At 42.2% G+C, this 12942-nt stretch overlaps 1 protein-coding gene and 1 pseudogene across 1 annotated transcript; both read left to right on the top strand.

Annotated features, from left to right (window-relative positions):
• Positions 1-24: 24 nt before the first annotated feature.
• Positions 25-7916, top strand: LOC111971924 (wee1-like protein kinase 1-A). The gene is made up of 9 exons (XM_023998713.2): positions 25-1218; positions 1753-1964; positions 2320-2383; positions 2570-2742; positions 4926-5194; positions 5449-5636; positions 5757-5927; positions 6321-6466; positions 6818-7916. Exons 1-9 carry the CDS (start codon positions 724-726, stop codon positions 6972-6974), a joined length of 1875 nt encoding a protein of 624 aa, XP_023854481.1. The 5' UTR covers positions 25-723; the 3' UTR covers positions 6975-7916.
• A 102-nt stretch (positions 7917-8018) lies between these two features.
• Positions 8019-12942, top strand: part of LOC111971959 (switch-associated protein 70-like) — a 33480-nt pseudogene continuing 28556 nt past the window's right edge.

The following is a 12942-nucleotide window of genomic DNA, read 5'->3' as shown; positions in this document are numbered from 1 at the left end:
TTCGCTCCAATTGGCTGAGGAGTAGATCATCTGACCAACGGTCGCGGGAAGCCCTTCACCATGCGCTTGATACGGATGCTCTGAGTTTCGTTAGATCAATGTATGTAAACATAGCTAGCTAATGATTTGTTGTGAAAATACACTTTTCTAGTTTGTAACGTTTTAAGATAACCAAGTCATTTTATTGCGAGTTTTTCGGATAATTTTTTTTAGGTACCCCGACGGATTTTATGTTTTTCTATTCGCGCTGGGTTCTGGACAAGGGGTTGCAGTGCGCCACAGCCATTTTCCGGTACCTAAGCTAACTTGGCTGTAGCTAGTAGGAGTGACCACGGCAGGGGCGTGTAGCTGGTTAGCTAACTGTATAGCTAGCGACACATCTTCGGAGCAAATTTATCAGATGAACATAAACTTGCTTGAGATGTATGTTACATTTTGCGACCCGTCAACAAGAGAAAGTGTTCGCTGAACGTAAGGGAGATTTCGGAGGAAGTTTGACTTTTTGCCATACTTCTCGTTTGCTAGGTAGCAGCGTCAACTTTGCTGCGTGGCTAGCCGACTGACTTGATATTACAAGCTACATAAATTTATTTTACGGTGATATATACATACTACAGTAGTTGCATAGTAATTACGCGGATTAGTTAGCTAACAGTTGGTTAACGTTACACCTTTAGCTATAAACAGCCACTTTAAAAAAAAAAAGCGATAGCCTGGTTTTAAATGAAAATGCAGAGTTACAGTTGCCGTCGTCGGCATGGAAGTTCATCGCCAAACGCCGGACCAATACGTCAGAAGTTACAGTTTGCACCGAGCGATGAAGAGGATGACCCGATTGAGGACGGAAACAACAGCACAGGTGCAGAATCGGGCTTTACAGAACTGGACTCTCCAATGCATGAGCTACGGGACAGTGTCAATAAACGACTCGAACACAGCAGCCCTCTGAATCGGACTGGGGAACGTGGTGATGTGGAACTATGGGACGAAGAGGGATTCGGTTCTCCGTCTCACCTTCAGKCCCCCAGTAGCGTTATTTTCACGAAGGGGTCCCGGTCACCACGGAAAAGCCCTCGGGTGTACGGCAATTCACCGGAGCGGTCATACATTCAGGACGACGGGGAAGGCTCGAGCTCACCTATTCCAGACTGCCCCGATACACCTCCACACAAAACCTTCAGAAAACTTCGCCTTTTTGATACTCCACACACACCAAAGGTTTGACCATTTGATCCAGAAAACCTGCAAGCTGTAACATACCAACAATTGGCTAATATTGTTTTGACAACATAGTTAATGCAATGTAGCCTACTTAGTTAACATTTGACGTAGTAATGATGTATGGCATTTTTGTAATACTGTACAAAAGGCTGGCAGCATTACCTAGTGACTCATTGAAACTTTACTTTTTAAAGGTAGCTTTTGTTGAATAATAGTAACCACCCAATGACCTATTTTCAGTAGTGCTATACAATTATATAACCCAGCAGTCCGCCTTGCAAATTGAGTCATTGATTCGAAGTCAAGGATTTTTCATGGCTGGACATGCCTCYGTTATCTGCTCTGGAATCCTTGTCRACATCAGTATTTTGCATTGATAGGCATATCTGTATACATTTTCACTTAAATTTCACTTCAACTTTACTCCATTAGTTATATATKTGATATTTCAGTTTATTAAGGGTATTTCACTTTATCATAATAGTTTGCTCTCTAAGTGTCTCAACATGTCTTGAATATTTTCATTCACAGAGTTTGCTGAACAAAGCCAGAACTGCCAGCTCAGTGTCCTCAAGTAGGAGAGTGGCTCTCTTCAGGAATGTGGATTCCACAGGAAAGTCTGGTCCAGACAGTAGGAGAAGCCAGACCCCTTTGGTCAACATCAACCCCTTCACCCCGGAAGCCCTTCTCATCCAGTCTACCACTCAACAGAAGAACAACAGAAAGAGGGCACACTGGAATGAGTATGTCACTCATTTATCCTGTCTTTATTTTTGCCAAATAAGTTAGTCTAATACTATCTAAAACAGTTGAACTTAGTCCAATTTCAACAGACAACATTTGATCACTTATGTTTTTGTCCTTTCATTTGATACCTGGATGTGTCCATATGTCGGTACACACAGATTGTAACCCATTGTTATTGCTAGCTGGATTCGTTAAATCCGTTGACTAAGCATCAGTAAGGCAAAAGTCTGGCAGGAAACCAAGACCCGTCATGGTCACTAATGAACTCTGCCATGTGTGCGTGAAGGCCTCAGTGCTGCCCTCTGGTGGTTGGAATGTATGCTAACAAACTCTTTGTCTCGTTTCATTCAGCTCCTGTGGTGAGAACATGGAGGCGAGTGACGCTGAAACCGAAGAAATCATTCCTCCGCCAAAGGTAGTTATTTTCTAACCATCCTGATTTCTTTATAGCATTGCGATGAACTTGGTTCATTCGCAGGCATGTTATTCAGCAAAGCTCTCAACCTACACATATCCAGTTAGATGGATAACATAATGATAACATAATCCAAATAACATTAGACTATTGTGATTTTCTATTAAACCTCCTCTCCATTCTCAGAGAATCACCTTGATGGAGAGTAACATGAAGTCCAGGTACGCCTCTGAGTTCCACCAGCTGGAGAAGATCGGCTGCGGGGAGTATGGGGCCGTCTTCAAGTGTGTCAAAAGACTGGACGGCTGCATCTATGCTATCAAGCGCTCAAAGAAGCCCCTGGCAGGCTCTGTGGATGAGTAAGTTGGAGTTCCTATCTGTGAAACAGGAGCACGCTCTAAATATACTGATCCACCTACTGTGGAGCCAGGCCCAGCACCCCCCCCACGCGCTCCTCAGACAATCCCGCAGGTGRAGAAGACGAATTTGGTGGTCCTGGCATGGTTACACGTGGTCTGCGGTTGTGAGGCCGGTTGGACGTACTGCAAAATTCTGGAAAAMATAATTGGAGGTGGCTTTTGGGAGAGAAATGAACATTCAATGCTCTTGCAACAGCTYTGTTGAACATTCCTGTGAGTCAGCCCCCTCAACGTGAGACATCTGTGGCATTGTATTGTGATAAAACTGCACATTTTAGTGGCCTTTTGTCCCCATCACAAGGTGCACCTGTGTAATGATCATGCTGTTTAACTTATGGATGAAATCCCGTTAACGGGATCGATTTGACAACAACCAGTGAAAGTGCAGGGCGCCAAATTCAAACGACAGAAAGCTCATAATAAAAATTCCTCAAACATACAAGTATTATACACCATTTTAAAGATAAACTTGTTAATCTTACCACAGTGWCTGATTTCGAAAAGGCTTTACAACGAAAGCATACCATGCGATTGTGTTAGGTCAGTGCCAAGTCACAGAAATACAGCCATTTTTCCAGTCAAAGAGAGGAGTCACAAAAAGCAGAAATAGAGAAAATGAATCACTAACGTTTGATCTTCATCAGATGACACTCATAGGACTTCATGTTACACAATACATGCATGTTTTGTTCGATAAAGTTCATATTTGTATCCAAAAATCTCAGTTTACATTGGCGCATTATGTTCAGTAATGTTTTGCTTACAAAACATCCRGTGATTTTGCAGCRAGCCACATCAATTTACAGAAATACTCATTATAAATGTTGATGAAAATACAAGTGTTATACATGGAATKAAAGATATACTTATCCTTAATGCAACCGTTGTGTCAGATTTCAAAAAAGCTTCAYGGAAAAAGCACACCATGCAATAATCTGAGTACAGCGCTCAGAGACCAAAACAAGCCATACAGATACCTGCCATGTTGTGGAGTCAACAGAAGTCGGAAATAGCGTTATAAATGTTCACTTACCTTTGATCTGCATCGGAATGCACTCCCAGGAATCCCAGTTCCACAATAAATGTTTGTTTTGTTCGATAAAGTCMATTTATGTCCAAATACCTCCTTTTTGTTCGAGTGTTTAGTTCACRAATCCAAATTCAAGAGGCGCRGGCACTTAGTCCAGACAAAGTCAAAAAAGTTATTACAGTTCATAGAAACATGTCAAATGAAGTATAGAATCAATCTTTAGGATGATTTTAACATAAATCTTCAATAATATTCCAACCGGACAATTCCTTTGTCTTTAGAAAGGAAAAGGAACGCAGCTAACTCRCGGGCGCGCGCCTGACTGAGCTCATGGCATTCTGCCAGACACCTGACTCAAACAGCTCTTATTCGCTCCCCCTTCACAGTAGAAGCCTGAAACAAGGTTCTAAAGACTGTTGACATCTAGTGGAAGCCTTAGGAAGTGCAATATGACCCCATAGACACTGTATATTGGATAGGCCAACCTACAAACCTCAGATCTCCCACTTCCTGGTTGGAATTTCTCAGGTTTTTGCCTGCCATATAAGTTCTGTTATACACAGACATCATTCAAACAATTTTAGAAACTTCAGAGTGTTTTCTATCCAAATCTACWAATAATATGCATATCTTAGCTTCTGGGACTGAGTAGCAGGCAGTTTACTCTGTGCACCTTATTCATCCAAGCTACTCAATACTGCCCCCCAGCCATAAGAAGTTAATCAGCTTCTTGATATGCCACCCCTGTCAGGTGGATGGATTATCTTGGCACATTTTTGCTCAAAATTTGAGAGTCATAAGCTTTTTGTGCTCATGAAACATTTCTGGGATCTTTTATTTCAGCTCATGGGACCAACAGGTGTTGAGTTTATATTTTTGTTCAGTATATATTGTGCATGGGTACTCTTGCTGAAGCCATTCTGACATCCTCCCTTTGTTGCTGTCACCATGTATTCCAACCAGACTTGGGAATACTATTTTATATCTATTCTCTAATGGTCCTTGAAATAATAAATAATGTTAGTTATCCCAACCACACTTAACAAACTTGAAGAAATGCCTAATCGAACTATATCTTGTGTTCCACCCATAGGCAGAAYGCCCTTCGGGAGGTGTATGCCCATGCTGTGCTGGGCCAGCACCCCCACGTGGTTCGCTACTACTCCGCCTGGGCAGAGGATGACCATATGCTCATCCAGAACGAATACTGCAACGGCGGCACCCTCTCAGATGTCACGGCCGAGAACTATCGGCGGCTCGGCTTCCTATCAGAGCTGGAGCTGAAGGACCTGCTGCTGCAGGTGACTCGCGGCCTCAAGTACATCCACTCATCCTCGCTGGTCCACATGGACATCAAGCCTAGTAAGTACCACAGAGGTTGAAAAGCATGAACTTTAATGTTAGATGGGATTTGTAATAATGAATTGGATGTTTAGTTAACAGTGGAGAGAAGAGAAACCAGCACAGTTCTTTTTGAACTTTTTGAACATTTCAGCTTAGTTTTTAACAGGAGGACATCTTGATTCACATCCCTAATTCAATGCAATTTGTTTGAAGTGTTTTTGTTTTTACTTAGTCATTGACAACAATGAATTTGTGTRTTGTCTCTCTTTCAGGCAATATTTTTATCTCACGCAAGACAGTGTGCAGTGTAGACGCGTGTGATGAAGAGGAGGACGAAAAGGATGGACTGGCAACCAGTGTGGTATACAAAATAGGTGACCTTGGCCATGTGACAAGGGTGAACAATCCTCAAGTTGAAGAAGGCGATAGCAGGTTCCTGGCAAATGAAGTCCTCCAAGAGGTGAGTTTTCTCTCCATTAGAAATTTGCCTCGCCCCAGCTAAATTATTATTATTTGGAAATCCAGGGTAATTCAAATGATTCTTTACAACGTTCCTAATCACGTTAAACTTTTCTTTCAGGACTACAGTAACTTGACGAAGGCGGACATCTTTGCCCTGGCCCTGACTGTTATCAGTGCCTCGGGGGCAGAGCCTCTACCCACCAATGGGGATAAGTGGCACGAAATCCGTCAGGGAAAACTGCCACCCATCCCACAAGTGCTCTCTCAGGAATTCTTGAGTCTACTCAAGGTAAGAACTTGATGTTACTATAAGCGTTTCTTTTGAATTGTGACCGGTTAATTTAAGAAGGTTTTCTAAAAGCAGTCGTTTTCCTCTTGACCCTAGACCTTTGCTTATACCACAGCATTGTTGAATACTAGTTTCTAATTGGCTAGAAGGGCATTTGAGAATTGTCCTTATAACCAGATAACAGTACAGTTGGGAAATATATGATTCTATGCCACTGCTATTCAGTGATGTTCACTGTCCTGTTATAGGACAAACTGATAAAGCTATGTGATATTGAAATATATACTGTTCATTTGAATTGTGCTCTCAAACATCAAATGGCTGGTGTTAGGCTATTTACAGTTGCTAGTTTTCAGGAGATAACTTTATTATTTTTCTCCCCCTCCTCTGCAGCTGATGATCCACCCTGACCCCACCAGGCGGCCGTCCACCTCTGACCTCATCAAGCACCCGGTGCTGTTGACCGCAGCTAGAATGAGTGCTGACCAGCTCCGTGTGGAACTCAACGCAGAGAAGTTCAAGAATGCACTGCTCCAGAAGTAAGTACAGAATGGCACTGACACCAAGTGAAACAAGGATCTGATGTAGCATACACCCCCCCAGGCTGTTTTTGTCAACACTAAAGGCAGTGGTTGGCTAGTTGTTGCTCATGCTTTTACATGGGTATACCAATTTCTCCATGCTGGCACATTGTACAACTAATGAGCCAACCTACCCATAGTGTGACATAAATTGATTAATTGACGGCTAAGTGACATTGAAGACGTAGAAAAGGTGGGGCTTGTAAATGAGAGATTCACGGTATGGATTTTCGGTTTCATCATCTGTTTGTCTCATGGTGCAATGTTTCTTTCAGGGTTGGTCTAACTGTTCTTCATTGCTTTCCCCAGGGAGCTGAAGTTGGCCCAGATTGCCAAAGCTGCTGCTGAGGAGAAGGTTCTGTCCACGGACAGAGTCCTGACCCGCTCCACTGTCCAGCCCAACCCCAAAACCTCCAGACTCATCGGCAAGAAGATGAACCGCTCAATGAGCCTGACCATTTACTGAAATGCAGACCCCCCCCCCCCCTTCAATGATGTTGGAACATGGACTGGAAAACTGATACCTAGGGAATCTGACTAGCTACGTATTCTGTTGGGTACGAGTGCTGAAAATGGACCCCATTTCCACTGGTCACAGGAGAGACTTTTCACTGTCGAAATCAGTGCTGTGGGTGAACCTTTCTTGTCAGACTCGATCAAGACTGAGACTAGACATTGCCATACTCAATTAGTACTGACTTGTCAAATATTTGACCAGTAATTCTGGTAGTGGACATCTCTTGACAGAGACCAAGCATTCCTTAAGGTAGTTACTGTACMTTTTTTTTTCTGATTTGTTTTTGTCAGCCACAAGTCTAAGTAGATTGCAGAGGCTCTCCACTGTACTCCATGCACTTCCTTAAAAGCCTTGCTCTTTGATGGAGAGGGACACAGAGAAGCCCTCAGTGTGTGAACGTACCAGGCCACAAATGTGCRCACCTTATTGCCTGATTCCAGGCATCCGAGGGTCTGTCAGACAATGCTTTTAAGAGCACTTTGGAAGCAACGGGGAACTTGCCACATAACCCGCTGCTATTCATGTCTGTGTTCTACGGGGATAATGGATTTTTCATTTTCCCATTGGGGTAGTTTTAAATCATTGCACCCATTRTCATATTTGTTGGACTATAATTGTGGACCATAACATAATTTTTTTGTTTAAAGTATCCACAATATATATATAAATATTTTTTTTAATGGATCATGCAATACATGTAAGAAAATGGTGTCTATCAAACCTGGTTAAAGAAAGTGCTTTCTTAGCTAAAATTAAACAGGTGTACAGCCTCCAACTTCATGCTTCAACCCTGCCTATGTAGCATTAAATAAATCATTGTTCTGTAGGTTCTCCGTTTCTAACTCTGTTATAGCCTGTACATTATCTTTGAATAAATTCTTATCAAATTCATGCAGGTCTTCAAATTCATGTCGCATATTACATAAGGCCCTACATGACTCTGTATTACCCCCTTATCGCACACCTGRCACGTTGTAACCAATTCAGTTCTCAATGTGAATAATCTACTAAGTGCATTTTGACTAGATGCCATGAGGAAATGCAGAACTAAAATGTGCGTTCCCTAGGTGCTGACAAGCGTCTGGCAGCTTGTCACGTGACTGTCTCATTGTATCCTAGTATGAGAAAAACGCTACACGAGCTACTTTTAGTCAAGCAAGCAGCAAGCTCAATGGCACTACGAGACGAACTTTTAAAGCCAATATGGCATGCGTTCACAGCGCTGGACCTGGACAAAAGTGGGAAAGTGTCCAAGTCACAGTTAAAGGTATGGAATTATATTTACCTAGATAGTGTGTTTGTCAAACAAACCCGAGGCACGTCGTTCCCTCAATTATTAAAAAATGACACGCAGAAACTTTTTTGAGCGTCCAAAAACGGTTGCCATCAAAGTGAAGGCCATCTGATTTTGGATGGATACTGCTTAATAGCCGAGGATGCATATGGAATTATGTCATTTTAGCCCAAATCATTGTCTGCCTTTATATTACTACAGCACAGACACGGTGCATGTCAGACGTTAATGGTTTATGTAAACTACTTGTGGATGGTTAAAGGGAACTTCTTGTTATGGCACACCTGTGGACGTTTACTGATTGTCGGAATATTTTGTTTATTTTAAACCATTAGACTAATAAATTGTTGAGATGACGCTTTTGCTGGCTCTAAGTCTATAGCCTACCGTGTTTACTTCATAATCCACTTCATCAATGTTAAGTGTTTGTCTAAGTAGCCTTACATTTAAACAGCATATTTGCTGAGTTGTGTGTTTAGCTTGTTTATGGCTTGTTTGTGGTCTAGTTTCGTGAGAAGGCACTTATCAGTACCATAGTGCTGAAAYCATTCAGGGTAAAGTCACATAGGTGCAATTTCGAAATTGGGTCGTGCATCATCAGTTTTTMTCTTGTCATGTCAGTCATTGCATATTTTAGAGCTATTTATAACTAGTCAGAAATGTCCAGATCAACTAGCCCATGTCAGCCAGCTAACGTTTTTAGCTAGGTTTTTTAGCCCATAGATTTTGTAGTAGATGTTCAAGTCACTCAAATATCACAAGAATACAAATGAGACATGGCAAAATGTATAGAATTGCAAGAAAATTTGCTTTAAAACTGCAAAATGTACTTTGCACCCTGTGACAAAAGGTATAGAATAGCAGGAAATAGGCTTTAAACCTGCACTTTTTCTCTCTGCCAACAAGAGGGGTGTGAGCATTGTGTCTTGAACAGTGCTTGTGCCCATAGAAATAAAGGGGGAGGGGGGGGGGGCACAATTACATCTTGTAATGTCTGATGTTTCCCAAAAGCTGGAAGGGGGGCCTCCAAGTGAAAAAGTTTCGGAACCGCTGGTGTAGTTGACTAGAAACCTTTCCAGTGACTGATGTGTTCAACGCCTTCATTAAGTAGAAATATATGCTGTTTGGGMGTTGTTGCTGCATTTAATATAACTATCGGCTCTGTGTGAACTGTGAAGTCCTGATAAGAAGAGGGATTTTCGTCTTTGCAGGTGCTCTCGCATAACTTGTGCACTGTGATGAGGATCCCCCATGACCCGGTGGCCCTTGAAGAGCACTTCAAACATGACGACGAAGGCCCTGTCTCCACTCAGGGCTACATGCCCTACTTGAACAAGTTCATTTTGGACAAGGTGAGCCGCACACACAGTAATACATAGAGTATCTATACCTCTTAGTCAATCATTCTCTCAATCACTGCTGTTTATATGTTTTACTGTTTGTGATGAAGGGTCACTGAAGTCTAGGATGAAGATGACAAGGTTAGAATTCCATTGYCTTAGTTTGACATCTTCAACCTTGACTTCAGTAAATGCTAGTGATTCTATTGTTGGTCAAAATGGGTCATTATACTGAGARTAAAGGATTCCTTTTCCAATGTCACAACATGGATACCATGGTGACACATAGGCATTCCTTTACCACTGTCATAAATATGAGAATTCTTGTGTAATTATTTTTTTTTTAACCTTTATTTAACTAGGCAAGTCAGTTTTAAGAACACATTTTTATTTACAATGAYGGCCTACCCCAGCCAAACCCTAACCCGGACAACGCTGGGCCAATTGTGCGCCGCCCTATTGGTCTCCCAAWCACGGCCGGTTGTTATACAGSCTGGAATTTAACRAGGGTCTGTAGTGACGCCTCTAGCACTGAGATGCAGTGCCTTAGACCGCTGCGCCACTCGGGAGCCCATGGGTCATCAAGGGTTAGCAAATCAAGTTTGGCGCGTTCTGCTGGTGTCATAGAGGTGTGTAAACTTACCATGTCACATTTGGAAATGGTTTCTGCTGTCATAAAGGCTTACCATGGTGAYTGTGGAATTCTTCAGTGGTGTCAGAAAGAATTACTACAGCAAGACACCTTTGTTCATTTCATAGAGGGGAGCTTTTGGRACAGTTTTGTAGTTGTTGATTATATGAAAGGTTACCATGATGACAATTTGTAGGCTAATTCTTGTGAAATGTCACAGAGTTATCGTAAATGTTKTGGCATACTTGTTTTCATACATGTTGTTTTTCATGACATAGAATTCTTGTGTGTTGTTCTAAAGATTTACTACAGCATTTATTGTCATCAATGACAGTTTAAAATTAGAATGTTTTTGGTTAATGTTTAAAATTTTTCCTGGTAAGAACCCATTTTGGACTTGGTGTGCATTTCATAGTCTGGGATTTCCATTTGAAGGCAGATATTTACTGTTCAAGTGCTTCCTATGACACACACGAGGAAATAGATGACAAGGGATTTTACAACACACCTTACGGTAAATTAGCCCATTCTATTCTCTGATGTGTTGATATATCTTCTCCTGTCACTTCCCCGAGCTCTCAGTCCTCTAATACTACAAAAAGGTTTCAGGAACCTAGATATGACATCATGGACAAACGTCAAGAGTCTCCCCACCCATGTGGATATAACCCTACCAAACAGGTCGGGGGCACCACCCCCACTCCCCAGGGAAACTCCACCCAAACAGTCCAGTGTGTGTGTGTCACCTTCTTCCTCACTGACTCACTCCACTTGTCAGACAATTACAGTGACTCAGCCGGAGAGACAATCAAGTCCATCGCTGACTGTTCMACATAATTCCCCATTCTGCCATTTGGGACTCAGCAGTCCCTCACTATGTGGAGCACATCATTCTTCCTAGCCAACTGACCCTGTAGAAACCTGGAATGCATTGTTAATTGGGAGCTTAATTTGTTCCCCTTTTGTTAGAAGGGGAACAAAAGAAAGCAAGGTTACACAAACAACAGAGCACCAAAATAGTTCAAGGCTGTGAACATGTGACCTTCATTTAGTTAACATTTTTAAGGCTGCTGTGGTTGAATTATTTCCTCATTTCATAGGTTGCTAGTTCAACCACTCTGTYCGTCCTAGTCTTGCCCAGACCTCGACATATTTCGATCCACGTTTCATAATGGAGTAACACATAGGCGCTATATCCTATTCTACCTTGTTTGTAATTTCACAATTACTTTTGAGTCACCTGTCCTCTGCCCTCGCGCTACAGTAACAACAGGCATCTCTGTGGTGTGACCATTTGACGGTAGGAAGTTTCAGTCTCCTGGAGGGCCAAGGACAGTGATAAGACTGTTTGTAAACCTGTTTGGACATTCCACTACAGAGAATACTAACGAGCATGTGTATCTGCAGTGGAGAGGCAGGACTGGGTGCTGGAGGTGCCGTGACAAGGCCTCCATTGTTGAGGTGCAGAGAGTGGGAGACCTCAGTCTGGACCAGCTAGTACAGAGCAAGAATGAGATGACCATGACACAACATTGTGAGGACAAAGAGAGAGCTGCTATTTCATAATAATCCCACTTTCACAACTTCTATTGCTCCTCCCTCCGCATCCTCTTTCTGCTTACCTCGCTGGTATTACTGTGAAATTACATTTCCCTTGAGTTGGTGTTACTGTGAAACTACATTTCCCTTGAGTTATCTTTACTGTGCAATCTTTGACTCACCCGAAACAAACTACAGCTCTATAAATAGTGTCTGCTGATGTTGAAGGCAGACATGCCACACCTGTGTTTCCCCTTAGTTCATTGACCTGATTCTTTCCTGGGCCACGTTCAATAGGCAAACTCTGTGGAAGGTTGCAGTGAGAAATGTTATGAATAGACCTGACATTAAGCCCATTCTACATGTCAAAGAGTAATGTTTATTGTAYATCATTTTAACTGAACGTTCCACAATGTTCTACCCTGCAGAACTCAGCCCTGTTGTAAAATATTCCCCCACCACCTCGTCAGGGGGAGGGAAATTAGAGACACATCGAACAAATTACTCAATAATAATAGCAGTATGCTATTATTTTGTATATATGTCATCTTATTATTGTGGATTTATACAACGGGTTGGTCTATTCCTGAATGCTGATTGGTTAAAACCGCATTCCAGGCGTTGTCTATTCCATAAGTTACCCACTGGCTAAATCTATTACGTTAAAATGCGATTAACTCTGTTTACTCTGACTGCGCCATCCACCGAAAAGACACAGAAGAATTTAACTAGATTCTTGTATGTTCTACCTGGAACWAATACATACGGCAACAAATACACTGAGAAGATTCTTGTAATGTCTGAATTATAGAGGTGGTAACRTTAGACATAACAGAAATGTTGCATGTATTATATAAAAAACATACAAGAGTCATGTAAGCTAAGCCTTAGAAGGTCTCACATACATGGGACATACACATTTCATGGGACACACAACTGTGATCTCATTGACACACTTATTGAAGAAAGAAGCAAAGCCCGCTGTGAGGAGGAGGAGGAGGCGCAAGAAGAAGAAGAGGAGGCGCAAGAAGAAGAGGAGGCGCAAGAAGAAGAGGAGGCGCAAGAAGAAGAGGAGGAGGCGCAAGAAGAGGAGGAGGAGCAAGAAGAGGAGGA

The sequence above is a fragment of the Salvelinus sp. IW2-2015 genome, linkage group LG13, assembly GCF_002910315.2.
Source record: "Salvelinus sp. IW2-2015 linkage group LG13, ASM291031v2, whole genome shotgun sequence".
Taxonomy (NCBI): Eukaryota; Metazoa; Chordata; class Actinopteri; order Salmoniformes; family Salmonidae; genus Salvelinus; species Salvelinus sp. IW2-2015.
This window is presented reverse-complemented; position numbering and strand designations above follow the sequence as displayed.